Genomic DNA, 20,926 nt, shown 5'->3' with positions numbered 1-20,926 from the left:
TCTTACAGAAAACTTCTAACAGGTGTTTTCTACAGTCCTTTGCTTCTGGGCTGTCTTCTCCTAAAATACCATAAACGGTTTTGTTTGTTTGTTTGTTTCTAAAGTCTAAGAATGACTTTTGTGGGACAGTGGAGGTGGGGGTGTCTGTGGGATGAGAGGCTTGGCAAATAATTCGTTTCCAAGGATACACTAATTTCCGCCCTTCAGCCAGGTTCATCCACAGTCAGTAGTGTAATTGAGTTTAGTTCTTCCTGGTCTTTCAGATAAGTAACCCTTTTGCCAGTTACAAACCCTACTTGCAATTCTATTTTCTATGGGCTCTTAATTATTGAAAGGGAGAATTAGTCATGAATCTCCTTTTTCACTCCTTTACTAATCAAGCTCAAGTTCTGCGAGCAAACAGCAACAGCAAAAGCAAATACTTTGGCGCCAACACTTAGCCTTGCCTCACTTAAGAGGCAGAATTATGTAGGCTTGTTTGCTTAACAACTCAGATAGGGGGCGGGGAGGGTGACCGGAGGGGACGAGGGAGGGGACGAGGGACGGGACGAGACGAGGGAGGGGACGAGGGAGGGGACAAGGGAGGGCCCGCCCCCTTGGAACGGGATTGGTTCCCTCTCTCCCTTTAGCCGTTCACTTTGCATCTCGGTTGGACAGGTTGAGAGAAACATGTCATTAAGGTGTTGTCAATATGAGCCCTTCAGGTGTGGGCGTTCCCTAGGTTTGTGGTTTTAGACTTTCAAAAGGGCGGACTTATTATTGGCTGTGGGATCAAGTTCGTGAAACTGGTCTTGTATAGGTTGAAAAATGCCTTCCTAACAGGAGGCGCCAAGGAGCTTAAGTGTAACTCACACACAGTAAAGAAAATGACGAAAGTTCCTCCGGCGTTTGATTTCAGTTTCTTAAATGACGAAGAGGCCAGGAAGATCCTTCAGGTGCTGGAAAGGAATGAGGAGTTACAGAGGGCCGAGAAGGACAGGATCAGGTACAGAGCAAATTCATTTCTTTTGTCCTGGGCCTGGGTCCCGCAGGGGCCGGGGATCCGCGGGGAAGGCGCTGAGCTCGCGCGGGGCACCTGCCCGGGGGTGCTCCGAGCGGCTGCTGCGGAGGCTGCGGGTCGGGAAGAGAAAACTGCGCGGAGTTGCTCTCTAAAGGACTTTGGGATGCTTAGTTGGTACCCTCTCCATCCACCACATACCAGACGGGCTCGGCTGCGGGTCTGGGGTCGGGCAGGGTGGGGGGTCCGTGCGCTGCGGGGGCCGCGCAGTGACGCTGTGCTGTGCCGGGTGTCTGCTGGGCCATCGCGGGGCGTGGGCCGTTTCAGGCAATGAAATGCGGCGGGGGCGCGATCTGGAGAGGAATCCTGGCTGCTGCTCACTCCGCGGCCCGCGCGCACCCACGTGCTCGCACGGGTCCGACAGAGCTTCCACCCTCGCCTAACGCAGTTTTCCCTCGGCACCAGAGGCGAATCTCCCCACCCAATGCGGGCAGTCAGCGAAGCACGGGAGAGCCGGCACCTCACGGGAGGCGAAAGGTCCTCACCCCAAGGGTAGGAGCTCGAGGAATTTGTCAAATAGAGGCTTATGTGGGCGAATGGGATTTGGACACACGGGGTTGGCTGGAATGGGTGGGTCTTCTTGTGCGTGGTGCTGTGGGGAGCGAGTTTCTGAGAAATTTCATCCTTGACCTTACTATACACTGTTGTAGGTGAGGGATTAGTTACTAAAGAATGAAATCCAGAGACACAGATAATTACCCAGGATGTACATTAACCAGTTTTTCTGCTGGGAAAGTGTGGGATAAGTGCTGGAATGAATTAAAGGGACTCTCTCGCCAATATTGGAACATACCCATCTAAGTCCTTCTCTAGATAACTGTGGAAGGGAATTCAGGACATCACTCTCAGACCACACTGTGTGCCATTGATTGGAATTTAGCAAGTCATTTTGTTTGATGATCAACTGCTTGCTAATGCGAGTTCCAGGTTCCCAATTCTTTCTAGAATTGCCTGTCCCCCACCGCCGACAAAAGAAACCCTCCAGGGACCCTCTTCAAATTGGAAAATCTAGTTGGTCTTTGTAGAAAGAATTAGAATACACTAAGCCCAATGCCCTGACTTCACCCTTCTCCCCTAAACATGACTCTTTGAGGGATGAAGGAATATTTGAGGTTGGGGAATGTGGATTTCATACCATCTGCCTTGAGAAAAAGTGGCTTTATCATTCCCCTCCCCTGAACAGTGTAGAAAGTGTGCCTTCAGGAGAACAGTATGCCACACCCACACACACCCACGTGCATAATGTACCTACACATATGCACATGCACCGCACACAGGCACACCCAACTTTCAGAAGAATTTCAGAACTGCACGGAATTTCAGTGCATATTCCAAAGGCACTAAGAAACTGCGGTTATTCTCAGTGTGTGTTAGTGGAAGTGTTTCTTGTCTCTGAAGAGGATGGGGCTTCTTAAGTGATCCATTGTATATTTGGGGAAATTGAGGGGAGAGTTAGAAAATAACAAGGAGAGAAGCTTTCATTTAAGGTGTTATCTTGACTTTTTATTTTTGACCTGATGCTTGCTTGCCTTGTTGTGTTTTCTCTATTGCAACTCATGATGCCCACTGCAGTTGACTTTAGAGGGAACTGGATCTCCACATAGATCTACACAAAGCACATGTATCTACACAAAGCCATTGGGCTGGGCATTAGAAGGAAGGTCAAAACACATTTTCTAATTTCATGGCACTCACATTCTAATGGAAGCATCAACAGAAAAAACCATAATGCTAAGACAAAATCGATACTGTATTATACTAATTATTAAAAATATTTAATTGCCCAAACAATTTGAAAAATATCACCATTAAAATACAAAAATCATTTAAGGAAAGTAGATGTGTGGACCAAATACCCAAGGCAATGATTTCTAGTACTGTCTTTTCCTTTGATTAATTCCCCACTTCCACTATCAAATGCCCACGTCTGGCTTGCAGGCTCCATGGGATTGTTCTGCTTACCCACTTCAGGCTCACATGTATTAATTTCAGTATCAGATATTGGCATGCAGAAAGGGCCTGAGACAACATGTCAACTTGGCTGCCTCTTCTGCTCATTTTCTTGATATGTGTGATCATATTTTCCAAATCAAAAATCAGGACACATGACTTATAACTCAAGAGTATAATTTCATTCTGTTCTGGCTTGGCATATGTGAACAACAACAAAAAAGAGATGCTTCAACAGGCCTGTCTGAGAGACTCAGGGAAGCCTTTTTACTGCATTGAGAAAGAGCTTCAAGACCTCTTGACTAGAACAATAAGGGTCCAAATGGGGAAGTTTAGAAATTTAGCAGGTTGGGGAATGGCTAATGAGTTCATTTATATCTATGATAGGCTTGAGGTATCTGCAAGACAACTAAGAAGAAATACAGGCACCCTATAGTTGGGGCTGGGCCCGGCGGCTCACGCCTGTAATCCCAGTGCTTTGGGAGACTGAGGCAAAAGGATCGCTTGAGGCCAAGAGTTTGAGACCAGCCTGACCAACACAGAGAGACCCTGTCTCTACAATAAAAATTAAAAATAAATTTAGCCTGATATTGTGGCACATACTTGCAGTACTAGCTACTCAGGAGGCTCAGGAGGATCCCTTGAGCTCAAGAGTTCAAGACTGCAGTGAACTATGATTGTTCCACTCCAACCAGAGTGACACAGTAGAGACCCTGTCTTTAAAAATAAAATAAATAAAATCTTTTTTTTTTTTAAAAAAAGAACTGCAGCGTCATGCAGGGCCAGAGATGTTCTGAGACAGATGTGAGGGTAGTTGAGTTCATCATGCAGAAGGCAGCAGCCCCACCCACAGAAAAGTTCCTGAACACATAGAACTTTCTCCTGATCTCCCCTCATCTGTACAAGACCTCTCTGGCTCCAACTTACCAGGAAAGTATTTGCATTAAATATAATAGTTAATGTTTCTAATATATAGTTTATTCAGATTTTTAAGAAAAACACCAAGATTCAAACTGATAAATAGGCAAAAGATAGAAATAAATCATTCACACCAGAAGATATCCAAACAGTAAACATAACAGATGGGAAAATGTCTACCCTCACAGTAATAAATGAAAATTGAAGTAACCTTGAGATACCATGCTGCCCCTTTAAAAATGACAGAAAAAAAAATGTTGGTGAGGGTTGGAATGAAATGGATAGATTTTGCACATTGTTAGTGACATTGTAAGTTGATTACAAGCTTTTTGGTGAGCATTATGGCAATATCTATCAAGATACGCCTTACGCTTGACCCAATTGTCCAATTCTTGGATATTTCTCAGTAGGAGATTAAGGTGGAGGAGATGGCCACACCAACATATATTAAGTGCTGCCTTTTTATGTAATAATAGTAATTATTGTGGTAATAACGACAGCTAACATTTATTAGGCCCTTACTATATACTAGGCACTGTACTAAACATGTTATACAGATTTAATTAATCCTCCCAATAACCTCATTAGGTATACACTTTAATTCTCATTTCACAGAGAAGGAAACAATTTTAAAAGGTCGAGTATTTTGTCCAATTTAAGCAGCAGAGCCAGAATTTATAATCCAGATCTATTTCAAAACTACTTTACCCATCAAGATTGAATAATCCTCACAACCATTTCTTGGGGTATTATTAATGGCTTTTTACAGAAGGAAAACTGAAATTTAGCAACGTTAAGGAACTTGCCTAAGGTCACACAGCTCATAAACGTCAGAGATAGAATTTGAACCTAAATCTATCTGGCATCAGAACCAGATGTTATGGTGCCTGGAGTAATCACGTTTTTAAATGGCATGTCTAGATTTAGACCATTTTTTGCTCCATGGCAAGATTGCAGCCCAGGAGGGTTTTCCAGAATTTAGTTTTTTCTGATTGATTTACACTAATATCCTTGAGGTGTGGCACAGGTCTGAACAGGACTGTATATGTCAAAGTCATAAAGTGGTCTATAGCTGGTGGCAGCTGCCACATCCGGCAGAGGTTAAAAGCCAGATACACAAGCCTCCTGCCTCCCCTACACATTCTGCCTGCCCTCTCCTCTCCCAGCCTGTGAAATCTGCCTCTGGCTAAGGGGCAGAGTTTCTAGAGACATTGGATGTCTACTGATTGGGCTTTTTACTGTGTGCCAGACACTGGATTGGCCCTGAGAATACAGTGGAAAATAAAACACAGATTCTGTCCCAAATGGCTTCAGTCTATGAAAGGTTTTCATTGGTGATAGAATGTGTAAGATGAACTGTAACTCGCCCTTATGCAGTCCTGTGTGGCCTGGAAAAGGGACAACAAGAACAATGCCTGGAAGTCTTGAGCACAAGTGTGCTCAAGAGGCTTGAGCAAGTTCTGAAACATAACAAGGTATCAAATTAACACACCACGGATCTCTGAGCTGTCTGCACTTTCCAATGGCATCCAATTTAGTTAATTCCTTTAAACTGAGGGAGAACTTCCTCTCAGATACATTTTCCTGTCTAGCTACTCCTGTGGATTTGTCCCCACAGGCAATACACACAGAACTACTATAATAATATCGTTCCATATCCCAATGCCAAGCAGCAGTGTTCTTTTTAAGCTTAGTGATTTTATAACTCTTTTAGCTTATAAAGTCTTTCTTTTTTTAATCCTCATCCTCAACCTGATAAAGCATATACTATTATCTTCTTTTCCAAAAGCTAATAAAACAACTGTAATAATAGCTAACATTTGTTGAGTATTGACCCATGCTAAGCTCTTTGTGTGCACTATCTCATTTAATTCTTACAACAACCTGATGAGTTAAGGGATATCTTTATCTCCATTCAACAAAGGAAGCTTAGAAAGGGTAAGTGACATGCTTGAGATAATACTGCTAGGGAGTGTCCGATTCGGGAACTCCATCTGTACATAATCACTGTGCTGTGCTGCCTCCTACAGTACCAAAAAGTTGAAGTGACTTTCCTCACCTGGCCCATCTAGCTCATAACAGAACCAGGACTGGGATCTATCCACTTTAAAACTCTTGCTATTTTATCTCCATTCACCATAAAAATAAAAAACACACAATTCTATGTAGTCAAATGCTCAGCTAAAAGTTGGAGATGTTATTACTAAGGAAAATGGCATAATGGGTATGGGAAGATAACTGATACCATCTGCCTATATAGAAAAAATTGCTGGCAACCATTTATGTTAAAAATGCATATATGCATTCTGTAAGGACAGACTTTATACTGTTAAAATGATTATCTTTGGGGAATCACATTTAAAGGGACTTTAACCCTTTTACTACTGTTTTATTTTTTAGTTATCATATGTTATTAAAAATAGGCCAGGTGCTGTGGCTCACACCTGTAATCCCAGCACTTTGGGAGGCTGAAGTGGGTGGATTGCCTGAGGTCAGGAGTTTGAGACCAGCCTGGCCAACACGGTGAAACCCCATCTCTACTAAAAATACAAAAATTAGCCAGGCTTGGTGGCTGGCACCTATAAGCCCAGCTACCTGGGAAGCTGAGACAGAAGAATCGCTTGAACCCAGGAGGTGGAGGTTGCAGTGAGCCGAGACCGTGCCATTGCACTCCAGCTTGGGTAACAAGAGCAAAACTCTGTCTCAAAATAAATACATAAATAAATAAATAAAACTGTTTCTTTGGATAATAAATATGGAATGTTTGACTATTTTTTACTTTCATAAATGTCCGTTATGAAGGTAAAATACTTTTTAAAAAGTCTTTTAAAAAATAAATAACTTGTAAAGGTAAATTTCTTTTTAAAAATGTCTAAATGTTTTTCTGCCCTTGTCCTTTTCTTTACAATGTTAATGTGTGCACAGGTAAGTTGGTACATGGTAAGTTGTACATCAACCTTGATTCCTTGTGGTCAAGGATTATTTCAGGGATGGAGAGCCTCACACACTTCGGTACTCAATACCTAGTCAAATGGAACTTAACTTACTGCTATAGGGAATACAAACTAAGGGAAAGAAAGATCTGAGGAAACCAGGTGAAGGGCGAAAGAAGGTCAGGTGAAGGTTAGTCAGAAAATACTTTCGTTCCTCATTAGCACAGATGGTCTTAAACCTGAGAACCACATGAAGGTCAAAAGGAGGTCAGGTTAAGTTTAGTAAGGAGATATACCTAATGCTAAATGACGAGTTAATGGGTGCAGCACACCAGCATGGCACATGTATACATATGTAACTAACCTGCACATTGTGCACATGTACCCTAAAACTTAAAGTATAGTAATAATAAAAGAAAAGAAAAGAAAAGAAAATGCTTTCCTTCCCGGTTAGCACAGCAGGGTCTTAAAATTGAGAAGAAGGTGGCTAAGAACTAAGAAGTGCTAGCTAAGGCATGGTCTTTCGTAAACGTGGGTGGATTCTCTCCTTCACCTTCATTCAGGTCGGTTTTTCTGTAGTGAGTTATTCCCCAAGCTGTGAGATTTGAGAGCTATAGGCTCATCGCCCTCTCCTTCTCAGGATGTTTCCTTATTGACGTTGCCAATGGCCCTATTAAAAGGCCATAATTCAAATATTAACAGATCACAGGAGCCAGCTTCCTCATTCCATGGTGTGTTAGGCTTTCTAGATGAAAGAGGAAATGGGAGATGACAGTGACCAAATTCCCTGCACCCCAACAAAAAGTTGTGGTTTTTTATATTGATAAAGCTTACTTTGGTTTTCACTTTGAAACGATGCATTTAACAGCAGTTAAGGGAGGAAAGGGGATCGGGGAGGGAGGAAAAAGGATGGGGGAGGGAGGAAAGGGGATGGGGGAGGGAGGAAAGAGGATGGGGGAGGGAGGAAAGGGGATGGGGGAGGGAGGAAAGAGGATGGGGGAGGGAGGAAAGAGGATGGGGGAGGGAGGAAAGGGGATCAGGAAGGGAGTAACTTATCCTGGCAACCACTATTTTGTTCTTCAACACTACCGTTTTATTTGTTAAAGAATGTTATATAAATGGAAGCACAGAATACATAACCTTTTGAGAATGACTCAGTAAAATGAGGGTCACACAGGTTGTCGTATGTATAAATAATTCATTCTGGCCAGGCAAGGTGGCTCACACCTGTAATCCCAACACTTCGGGAGGCCGAGGTAGGAGAATCACTTGAGGTTTCGCCATGTTGGCCAGGTCGAGAGCAGCCTGGCCAACATGGCAAAACTCTGTCTCTACTAAAAATACAAAAATTAGCCTGGCGTGGTGGCACGCGTCTGTGGTCCCAGCTACTCAGGAAGCTGAAGCAGGAGAATCACTTCAACCTGGGAGGTGGAGGTTGCAGTAAACTGAGATGGTGCCACTGCACTCCAGTCTGGGCGACAGAGCAAGACTTCATCTCAAAATAAATAAATGAACAAATAAATAAACAATTCATTCCTTTATATTGCTGAGTAGTATTTAGTATTTCATTATATGGATTACTACAGTTCGTTTATCCTTTCACCCACTGAAGAACACTTGTTTTGTTTACACATTTTGATGATATTAAATAATGCTGCTATCAACATCCATGAGCAGGCTTTTGTGTGAACATGATTTTTATTAGTAGTGGAATTGCTGGATCATATTCTTGAATTTGCAAGAAACTGCCAAACTGTTTTTCCCACAGCTGTACCATTCTGCATTCCTACCGACAGTATATAAGAGTTCCAATCTCTGTCTTTGTCATTCAGGCTACTACAACAAAATACCTTAGACTGGGTAATTTATAAACAGCAGAAATCTATTGCTTATAGTTCTAGACCCTGGGAAGTCCAAGATCAAGGCACTGGTAGATTCTGTGTTTGGTGAAGTCCCCCTCCTCATAGAGGGTGCCTTTTCTGTGTCCTCACATGGTAGAAGGGGCAAAAAGGCTTCCTCTCAGGCCTCATGTAAAAGGGCACTGATCCATTCATGAGGGAGAAGCCCTCTCGACCTAATCACCTGCCAAAGGCCCCATCCCTTACCATCACCTTGAGGGGTAGGGCTCAACATATGAATTCTGGAGGGACACATACTTTCAGACAAGAGCATAGTAGTTCTTTAGTCTTGCCAGCATTTGGTATTTTGAATATTTTTTTATTTTAACCATTCTAATAGGTTTGTAGAGGTATCTCCTCATGTTTCAATTTGCATTTCCCTAGTGACTAATGATGGTAAACATCTTTTTATGTGCTTACTTGCCTTCCATATATTCTCTTTGGGGAAGTATCTGCTAAAATCTTTTGAACAGTTTTTAGTTGGGTTATTTGTTTTCTGATTGATGAATTTTGAGAATTCTTTATATATTCCAGATACAAGTCTCCTGTTGAACACCAGGTTTGCAAACATTTTCTTCCCATCTGTAGCTTGTCTTAACTTTCCTACTGTGTCTTTGTGGAGTAAAAGTTACCCAGTTTGATGAAATCCAACATATCAAACTTTTTTCTTTTATGAATCATGCTTTTAGTAGCGTTCTAAGAATACTCTGCCTCAGCCCAGATTACAAACATTTTCTCCTATGATTTCTTTTTAAAGTTTTATAGTTTTATGTCTTACACTGATGCATTTTGAAATAAGATTTACGTACAGTGTGAGGTTTAGACTGAGGTTCATTTTATTTTTGCATATTAATGCCCAATTATCCCAACACCATTGTTGAAAGACTGTCCTTCATTAAATTGCCTTTGCCCCTTTGTAAAAAATTTGCTATATTTTTGGAGTCCATTTTTGGACTCTGCTCTTTTCCATAGACCTCTATGTCTTTTCCTTCACAAATACTATGGTATCCTGATTACTGTGGCTTTATAGTAGGTCTTAACATCAAGTAGTATGCTTCCTCCCTTTTTTTTTTTTTTTGAGACAGGGTCTCTCTTTGTCGCCTAAGCTGGAGTGCGGTGGCACAATCTTGGCTCAATGCAACCTCCACCTCCTGGGTTCAAACTATTCTCAAGCCTCAACCTCCTGAGTAGTTGGGATTACAGCTGTGTGACGCCACACCTAGCTAATTATTTTTATTTTTAGTAGAGACAAGTTTTCGCCATGTTGGCCAAGCTGGTGTCAAACTCCTGACCTCAGGTGATCTGCCCATCTTGGCCTCCCAAAGTGCTGGGATTATAAGTGTGAGCCACTGTGCCCAGCCAGAATGAATTATTTATACATACAACAACCTGTGTGACTCTCAAAGGTGTTTTACTGAGTTAAATAAGCCATCTGATTTTATTCTTTGTTTTTAAAACTATTTTGTCTATATCATTCCTTTGCTTTTCCATATAAATTTTTACATTTAAGTTTAAAATTGTTCATTGCTATTATAGAGAAATACAATTGATTTTTGATATTGATCTTGTACCCTACCACTTAGCTAAACTTACTTATTGGCTCTAGGATGTTCTTTTTTGGGGGGGGCAGATTTTTCTGGGTGATTTTCTACATGGCCAATCATGTCTCCTGTAAGTGGTGATGGTTTTATTTCTTCCTTTCCAATATGTATGCCTTTTATTTCTTTTTCTTGCCTAATATTGACTAGGACTTCAAGCATGATGTTGAATAGGAGTATTGACATTGTACTTCCTTGCTTTGTTGCTGAGCACTGTCTTTCACTATGAACTACGATGTTAGCTATGATTTTTTTGTAGATGACTTTTTTATTATTTTTTTGTTGTTAATTTTTTTTTAATAGAGATGGGGTTTTGCTATGTTGGCCAGACTGGTCTCCAACTCCTGGGCTCAAGTGATCCGCCCACCTCGGCCTCCCAAAGTGTTGGGATTACAGGCATAAGCCACCATGCCCGGCCTGTAGATGACTTTTATCTGGTTCTGTTTCTTGCTTGCTGAGAGCTTTTATTTGAACATATCTTGAATTTTATTAAATGCTTTTTCTGCATCAACTTCTATGACCATGTGGCTTTTTCTTCTATAGACTATTGATATACTTATTTATTTTTATTTTATTTTTATTTATTTATTTATTTTTTTTTTTTTGAGACAGAATCTCACTCTGTCACCCAGGCTGGAGTGCAGTTGTGCGATCTCAGCTCACTGCACTCGGGTTCACGCCATTCTCCTGCCTCAGCCTCCCGAATACTTGGGACTACAGGCGCCCGCCACCACTCCTGGCTAATTTTTTGTATTTTTAGTAGAGACAGGGTTTCACCTTGTAGCTAGGATGGTCTCAATCTCCTGACCTCGTGATCTGCTCACCTTGGCCTCCCAAAGTGCTGGGATTACAGGCATGAGCCACTGCGCCTGGCGATATACTTATTAACAGTAATTGATTTTAGAATATCAAACCAGCCTTACTGTTGTGGGTTGAACTGTCCTCCAAAAAATAAAAAAGCTATGTTAGAGTCCTAATTGCCAATACCTCAGAATGTGACCTTACTTAGAAATAGGGTCTTTACAGAGAAAATCAAGTTAAAATGAGGTGATTAGGATGGGCCCTATTCTAATATTAATGATGTCCTTATACAAAGTGGAAAATTTGGACACAAAGACAAACAAGCAGGCAGGGAGAATGCTTTGTGCAGACAGGAGTAACGCTGCCACAAGGCAAGGAACTACTTCAGAAGCTAGGAGAGAGGCCTGGAACAGACTCTTCCTTAGTGCCCCCAGAGGGAGCATGGCCCTGCCAGCACCTTGACCTCTAGCCTCCAAAACTGTGAAACGTGTCTGTTGTTCAAGTCGCTCAATGTGCAGTACTTTATTGGGGTAGCCTGAGAAAACTAATCTACTTATATTCTCAAGAAAATCCCACTTGATCATCATGTACTATTCTTTTTATATGATTTCACTACATTTGCTAATATTGAGGGTTTTTTTAAAAATCTGGGTTCATGAGAGGTACTGATATATAGTTTTCTGGTTTTCTATCCTTTTTTTTTTCTTTGAGACAGGGTCTCATTCTGTCACCCAGGCTGGAGTGCAGTGGCGTGATCTCAGCCCACTGCAACCTCCGCCTTCCAGGCCTGAGTAATCCTCCCACCCCAGCCTCCCTAAGTAGCTGGGACTACAGGCGTGTGCCACCATGCCCAGCTAACTTTTTTGTATTTTTAGTGGAGACAGGGTTTCACCATATTGCCCAGGCTGATCTTGAACTCTTGGGTTCAAGTGATACCCTGCCTCAGCCTCCCAAAGTGCTGGGATTACAGCCATGAGCCACCACGCCCAGCCTGTATACTATTTTTGTGTGGTTTTGGTGTCAGTAATTCTAGCCTTGTAAAATGACTTAGGAAGTGTTTTCTTCTATTTTCTAGAAGAGATTATATAGCCTTGGCATTGCTTCTTCCTTAAACGATTGGTAAAATGAAACAATGAAACCATCTGGAATGGGAAGTTTCTTTTTTGAAAGGTTTTAAACTATGAGTTCAATTTCTTTGATAGATATAGAACTTTTTCGGCTATTTCATCATGAGTGAGTTTGACAGTGCGTGTTTTTTGAGAAATGGATCTATTCTAAGTTGTCAGGTTTATATGCATAAAGTTATTTATAATATTCATTTATTATCCTTTTAATGTCTGAATATTATGTAGGAATAGCCCCTCTTTCATTCCTGGTATTGATCATTTGTATCCTTTCCCTATTTTTCCTTTTTAGTCGTGATAAAGGTTTATTAAATTTATTGATGTTTTCAAAGGACCTGCTTTTTGTCTTACTTTGATTTTTCTTTATTGCTTTTGTTTCAATTTAATTGATTTCTGCTCTGATATTTACCATTGCCTGCTTTATGTTTATTTTGCTATTTTTTCTCATTTCTTAAGGTGAAAACTTAGATTATTGATTGAAGACCTTTCTTCTTTTCCAGTATAAGCATTTTTTGGTTTTTACATTATTTTAATTTTAATTAACAAATAATAATTGTACATATTCATGAAGTATATGGTGATCTTTTGATATGTATAATACATGGTGATTTGATCTGGATAATTAGCATATTCATAATCTCAAACATTTATCATTTCCTTGTGTTGGGGGCATTCAATATCCTCTCTTCTAGCTATTTGAAACTATATATATGCATACATATATATATATTTTTTTCTTTTCTCTGAAATAGTGTCTTGCTCTGTTGCCCAGGCTGGAGTGCAATGGTGCAATCTGGGCTCACTGCAACCTCCACCTCCTGGCCTCAAGCAGTCCTTCCACCTCAGCCTCCCTAGTAGCTGGGACTACAGGTACTCACCACCACGCCTGGCTAATTTTTCTATTTTTTGTAAAGACAGGGTTTCGCCATGTTGCCTGGGCTTTCAAACTCCTGAGCTCAAGTGATCTACCTGCCTCAGCCTCCCAAAGTGCTGGGATGAGAGGCATGAGCCACCATGCCCAGCCATATTAATGTTATTAAATACCTGTAGTCATCCCACAGTGCTGTAGAACAGTAAAACTTATTCCTCCTCTCTAGCTGGAATTTTATATCCTTTAACAAGTCTCTCCTTCTCCTTCTTTTCCCCATTCCCAGCCTCTAATATCTTCTATTCTACTTTTTACTTCTATGACGTCAGCTTTTTTAAGCCTCCACTTATGAGTGAGAACGTGTGGTGTTTAGCTTTGTGTTCTTGGTTTATTTCACTTAACATAATGTCATCCAGTTTCATCCATGTTGCCACAAATGACAAGATCTCATTCTTTTTATGGCTGAATAGTATTCTACAGTATATATATGCCACATTTTCTTTATCCATTCATCTGTTGGATACCTAGGTTGATTCTATATCTAGGCTATTGTGAATAGTGCTGCAATAAATATAGAAGTATAGCTATCTCTTTAATATACTGATATCCTTTCTTTTGGGTATACCCAGCAGTGGAATTGCTGGATCATATGGTATTCTATATGTAGTGTCTTGAAGGACCTTCCATACTGTTCTCCATAGTGGCTATACTAGTTTGCATTCCCCACCAACAGTGCATAAGAGTTCCCTTTTCTCCACATCCTCACCAGCATTTGTTATTTTTTTTTTCCTTTTTGATAATAGCTATTCTAACCATGCTGAGATGATGCCTCATTATAGTTTTGATTTGCATTTCCCTGATGATTAGTGATGTTGAGCATTTTTTTCATGTATTTCTCACCCATTTGTATGTCTTCTTTTGAGAAGTGTCTATTCAGATCATTTGCCCATTTTTAAATTGGATTGTCAGCTTTTTTGCTGTTGAGGTGTTTCAATTTATTGTGTATTCTGGATATTAATTCCCTTTTGGATGAGTAGTTTGCAAATATTTTCTCCCACTCTGCAGGTTATCTTTTCACTCTGTTGATTGTTTCTTTTGATGTGAAGAAGCTTTTGAGTTTTATATAATCCCATTTGTTTATTTTTACTTTTGTTGCCTATGTTTTTGAGGTCTTATTCATAAAATATTTCCCCAGACCAATGTCCTGAAGTATTTCCTCTATATTTTCTCCTAGCTCCTCTAATTCGAAGGGAAGATTCCGTTCCCTGAGAGTTTTAGTGTGTATGCGCCCCAGCTACCACTGCTGTTGCTGCCAGAAAACCCTTTTCCTACTCCTCAAACCTGAACTAGGGGGCTTTTCCTGGAACTCTCTCCATTTTCACCAATGCTCACTTCTGGGTTTTGCACTACTCTGAGTCCAAATCAGGGTATAGTGGAGGAGAGGGAAAAAAGTAAATTCACAGCAGGTTCAGTGGTATTTTACATTCTTTCACAATTTGCCTACTACAATTTACTTATCAGATATCTGTTCTGTGCCTTGTGACCAGGCTCTATGGCTACATTTCCTAGGAGAGACAGGGTGAAAGCACTTACTCTATCTTATCTGGAAGCAGAACTCCCCATATTTACTTTTTTTTTTTTTTACTTCCAAACTAATTGTATAAGGCCAACATTACCCTCATACCAAAACCAGACAAAGACACAGTGAGGAAAGAAAACTATAAGCCAATAACTAATAAACATCAATGCAAAAATAACAAAATACTAGCAAACTGAATTCAACAACACTTTAAAATGGTCATTCATTATAATCAGGCGGGATGCATCCCTGGGATGCAAAGATGGTTCAACATATGCAAGTTAATAAACATGATGTATCACATTGGTAGAATCAAGGGCATAAACCATATGATCATTTTAATAGATGTCAAAAAAGCATTCATTAAAATTCAACATCCCTTCATGATAAAAAAAAAAAAAACTCTCAACAAACTGCATATAGAAGGAGCATACCTCAAAACAATCAAAGCAATATAGGACAAACCCACAGCTAGCATCATACTGAGTGGGGGGAAACTGAAAGCCTTTCCTCTAAGATCTGGAACAAGACAAGGATACCCCTTTCACTACTTTTAGTTCAACAGAATACTGGAAGTCCTAGCTAGAGCAATTAGGCAAGAGAAAGAAATAAAGAGCATCCAAATTGGAAAGAAAGAAATCATTGTTCTTGTTTTCAGACAATATGATCTTACATTTAAAACAAAAATCCCAAAGACTCTGCAAAAAAGCTGTTAGAACTGATAAAAGAATTCAGTCAAGTTACAGGATACAAAATCACCATACAAAAATCATTTCTATATGCCAACATTGAACAATCTAAAAAACAATCTCATTTACAATAACTACAAATAAAGAATAAACTTAACCAAAGAACTGAAAGATCTCTACAATGAAAACTATAAAACGCTGATGATAGAAAGTGAAGAGGACATAAACAAATGGAAAGGTTGCCCATGCTCATGGATTGGAAGAATTAGTGTTGTTTAAATACCCATACTACACAAAGTGATCTATAGAATCAATGCAATCCCTATTATAATATCAATGAAATTCTTCACAGAAATAGAAAAACAACCTAAAATGAAGGTGGAACCACAAAAGACCCAGAATAGCCAAATGAATCCTGAGCAAAAAAGAGCAAAGCTGAAGTCATCACATCACCTGACTTCAAAATATACTACAAAGCAGCAGTAACTAAAATAACATGGTACTGGCATGAAAACAGACACATAGACCAATGGAACAGGATAGAAAACTCAGAAATAAATCCACATTTACAGCTAGCTCATTTTCAACAAATGTACCAAGAATATACAATGGGGAAAGGATCCCTCTTCAATGGATGGTGCTGGGGAAACTGAATATCCATATGCAGAAGAATGAAAGTAGACCCCTATCTCTTACCATATACAAAAATCAAATCAAAGTGGATTAAAGACTTAAATCTAAGACTTCAAACTATGAAACTACTAGAAGAAAATGTAGGAGAAATGCTCCAGGACATTGGTCTGGGCAAATATTTGAGTAAGACGTCAAAAGGACAGGCAACCAAAGCAAAAATTGACAAATGTGATTGTATCAAGCTAAAAAGCTTCTCCACAGCAAAGAAACAATCAACATCATGAAGAGACAACCTACAGAATGAGAGAAAATATTTGCAAGCTATTCATCCAACAGGGATTAATAACCAGAATATGTAAGGAACTCAAGCAACTCAATAGCAAAAGAAAAATCAAATTTTAAAATGGACGAAAGATCTGAATAGACACTTCTCAAAAAAATACATGCAAGTGGCCAATAGGCATATGAAAAAATGCTAAACATCACTAATTATCAGGGAAATACAAATCAAAACTACAATGAAATATCATTTCACCCCAGTTAAAATGGCTATTATCTGGCCGGGCGCAGTGGCTCACGCCTGTAATCCCAGCACTTTGGGAGGCCGAGGCGGGCAGATTACCTGAGGTCAGGAGTTCGAGATCAGCCTGGGCAACACGGCGAAACCCTGTCTCTACTAAAAATACAATATTAGCCGGGCGTGGTGACACATGCCTGTAATTCCAGCTACTCGGGAGGCTGAGGCAGGAGAATCACTTGAACCTGGGAGGCAGAGGATGCAGTGAGCCGAGATCACGCCATTGCACTCCAGCCTGGGCAACAAGAGTAAATCTCTGTCTCACCAAAAAAAAACAAAAAATAAATAAATAAAATAAAATAAAATGGCTATTATCAAAAAGACAGAAAATAACAGATGGTGATGAGAATGTAAATTAGTACAGCCACTATGGATAACAGTTTGGAGGTTCCTCAAAAAACTACAAATAGAACTACCATATGATCCAGCAATCCCATTGCTAGGTACATATTCAAAAGACAGGAAATCAGTGTATCAAAAAGATCTCTGCACTTCCATGTTTATTGCAGCACTATTCACAATAGCCAAGATACAGATCAACCTACATGTTCATGAATGGATGAATGAATAAGGAAAATGTAGTGTATATACATTAGTGTACATAATGGGATATTATTCAGCCATAGAAAAGGAACTAAATCCTATGATTTGCAACAATATAGATGGAACTGGAAGATATTATATTAAGTGAAATAAGCCTAGTACAGAAATACAAATATCACATATTCTCACTCATATATGGGAGCTAAAAGAGTTAGTCATATGGAGGTATTGAATAGAAGGATGATTACAAGAGGCTGGGAAAGGTAGTGGGGAAGGGAGAATGAAGAGGACTTGGCTAGAAGTCACAAAAATACAGTTAGATAGAAGGAATAATATCTAGTGTTTGATAGCACAATAAGGAAACGAGTTTATAATTTATTGTACACTTCAAAATAGCTAGAAGTAAAGATCTGGAATGTTTCCAACACAAAGAAATGATAAATGCTTGAGGCAATGGATATCTTACTTACTCATATTTGATCATTACACATTGTATTCTTATATTAAATATCACATGTATCCCATAAATATGTGCAACTACTATATATCCATAAAAATTAGAAGCAAATTCAAAAAAGAATGAAAAATAAAATTTTATTGAAGTTAAATTAATATAACATAAAACTATCCACTTTAAAGCTAACAATTCATTGGCATTTTGTACATTAACAATGTTGTACAATCACCCCCTCTATCTAGTACCAAAACATTTTCATCAACCCAAAATAGAACCCATTAAACAGTTACTCTTCATTCCCACCTCCCCTCAACTACTAGCAACCATGGATTTACCTATACTGGATATTTCATGTAAATGGAATTATATAATTTTTGTCTGTCTTCTTTTACTTGGTGTAATGTTTTTGAGGTTCATCCACCTTATAACATGTATTAATACTTTATTCCTTTTCTTGACTGAATAATAATCTATTGTATGCATATGCCACAATTTATTTATCTATTCATCCATTGATAGACATTTGAGTTGTTTCCATATTTTGGCTATTGTGAATAATGCTGCTATGAACAGTTGTCTCACAAGTATTTGTTTCAGTACCTGTTCTCAGTTCTCCAGAGTATATAGGTAGGAATGGAATTACTGGAACATATGGTAATTCTATGTTTAACTTTTTGAGGAATTGTCAAACTGTTACCCCCACGTCATTTTATTTTATTTTATTTTATTTTATTTATTTATTTTGATACGGAGTCTCATTCTGTCGCCCAGGCTGGAGTGCAGTGGTGTGATCTCGGCTCACTGCAACCTCTGCCTCCCATGTTCAAACAATATTCCTGTCTCAACCACCCGAGTAGCTGGAACTACAGGCATGTGCCACCACACCCGGCTAATTTTTGTATTTTTAGTAGAGATGGGTTTTTGCCATGTTGGTCAGGCTGTTCTTGAACTCCTGACCTCAACTGATCTGCCCGCCTCGGCCTCCCAAAGTGCTGGGATTACAGGCATGAGCCACCGCACCCAGCCTTCCCCCACATTACTTTTAACACAGTTGTGGTCTTAGGTATTTTTGTTATTTATGAACATCATAACATAAAAATAACCCCTTCATATTGAAGACTCAGAGTCAACATAACTTTTGTGGTTGTATACTATTCTACTGCATATATTCTATAATTTAGTTAACCATTCCAATATTTTAGTCACTTTAGTGTTTTCTTATTCTATTTGTTTCTTATTGCTACATTAAGTAACACTGGCAAGCCTTTATGCTTACATTCTTAATTCAGTTTAAATTATCTCAAGGGTAAATTCCAAAAAGTAGAATCACTCATGTAAATAATATAGATGTTTTCTAAGTTCTCATTACATGTTACCAAACTGCTTTCCAAGTGTTCTACCAAATTGCACCTTCACTGGCAGTGCGGGAAGGCCTTTGTTTTAACGAATCCTTTCTATCCCTGGATGGTGGTATTACTTTTTAAAAATCTTTGCCAATTTTGTGGAAAAAAAATTATGCTTCATTTAATTTCTAATGCTGTGATTATAATGAACTTAAACTATTTTCATATGTTTACTATTCACATTTCTTGATTTGTGAATTGTCTATTCACATAGCTACCCATTTATATATGAGGATCTGTATCCAGAAAGCTTCTGGTCACAAATAACAGAAAATCTAACCATGACTTTAACAAATCGGGGGTACATTTTTCTGACATAAGAATACATCTGGAAGTAGGTAGCTGCCAGCTGGTTTAGTGGTTTAAGTATGTTAGAATGGTGTCTTTGTAACGCAAAATGGCTGCAGCTGCTCCAGACATCACATTCACATTCAAGGCAGAAAGAAAAAGGAAATAGTGGTGACAACTGCTCCTTTTGGGTATATATCCAAGAAGAGTCCTTTTTATCATGGAAGTAAAGGCCTTCTGTGATGCCTTCGAGCAGATTTCTACTTTATATTTCCTTGACCAGAACCATGTCATATGGTCATCCTTAGCTGCAAGGGAATTAGAAAAGCAAGAAATGGGATTGAAATATCAGACTTTGACCAAACACGATCCATCCCCTGAGATTGAACACTCTGATGTTGACAACAAAATCAGAAAGGAGGGGAGTTGAGGGAAATGCATTCTAGAAGGCAGTCAACACTGTTTAATATGGCTTGGTGTGGTTTGTGTCTTATTGATTTATATATTTCACTACACATTAAAGAAATTGACTTTTGTCCTCTGTATTTCCCAGGTTTCAGTTTGCACACTTCTCTTTATCTGAAAATAGATTTTTTCTCAGTTTTATGTAGCCAAATGTACCTCTTTTTAAATTTCCTTTTTTTTTTTTTTTTTTTTTTGAGATGTTCTTGTTCTGTTACCCAGGCTGCAGTGCAGTGGTGCAATGACAGTTCATTGTAACCTCTAACTCCTAGACTCAAGTGATCTCCCGCCTCAGCCTCCTGAGTAGCTAGGACTATGAACACGCACCACCACACCCAGCTAATTTTTTAAAAATCTTTTTGTAGGCTGGGCGCGGTGGCTCACGCCTGTAATCTCTGCACTTTGGGAGGCTAAGGCGAGTGAATCACGAGGTCAGGAGATCGAGACCATCCTGGCTAACATGGTGAAACCCCGTCTCTACTAAAAAAAAAACACACACACACACACAAAATTAGCCGGGCGTGGTGGCGAACGCCTGTAGTCTCAGCTACTCCGGAGGCTGAGGCAGGAGAATGGTGTGAACCCGGGAGGCGGAGCTTGCAGTGAGCTGAGATCGTGCCACTACACTCCAGCCTGGGCAACAGAGTGAGACTCCGTCTCAAAAATAAATAAATAAATAAATAAAATAAAATCTTTTTGTAAAGACAAGGTCTCACTATGTTGCCTACATTGGTCTCAAACCCCTGGCCTCAAGTGATCCTCCTGCCTCACCTTTTGTTTTTGAGATGAGAATACTCTTCTCATCTAGAGATTAGAGTAATATTCACTTCTAGTCTTAATTTTAATGTAACTTTTTAATTCATCTGACATATATTTTGTCTATAAGTTAGGATTATATAAATTTATTTTTTTCAAATAGTTGGCAAATTGTCATAGTACCATTGATTTCCATCTCCTTCTGAGGCCCTTGATAATTCCCTTTAGGGAAAAGACTGTAGCAACCAAATAACCACAAAGAGTTGATGAGGTGAAATGCTATAGCACCAGTTTGTATAAAATCTCAGAAGGAAATCACAGGGGAAAACACAGCTTTCGTACAGAGAAGTGTGATTGTTGTTATACCTATACCACATACATAGTTCATTAAT

At 39.5% G+C, this 20,926-nt stretch overlaps 1 protein-coding gene across 1 annotated transcript in view; it reads left to right on the top strand.

Moving 5' to 3' along the window:
- The first annotated feature begins 550 nt into the window (after positions 1 to 550).
- The window catches only part of EXPH5 (exophilin 5), an 88,325-nt gene continuing 67,949 nt past the window's right edge, over positions 551 to 20,926 (top strand). The window contains exon 1 of the mRNA XM_003828338.7: positions 551 to 985. Within this exon, the coding sequence (XP_003828386.4) occupies positions 867 to 985 (119 nt within the window). The 5' untranslated portion in view covers positions 551 to 866. The remainder of the gene's footprint in view (positions 986 to 20,926) is intronic.

This window comes from Pan paniscus, chromosome 9 (assembly GCF_029289425.2).
Source record: "Pan paniscus chromosome 9, NHGRI_mPanPan1-v2.0_pri, whole genome shotgun sequence".
Lineage (NCBI taxonomy): Eukaryota > Metazoa > Chordata > Mammalia > Primates > Hominidae > Pan > Pan paniscus.
This window is presented reverse-complemented; position numbering and strand designations above follow the sequence as displayed.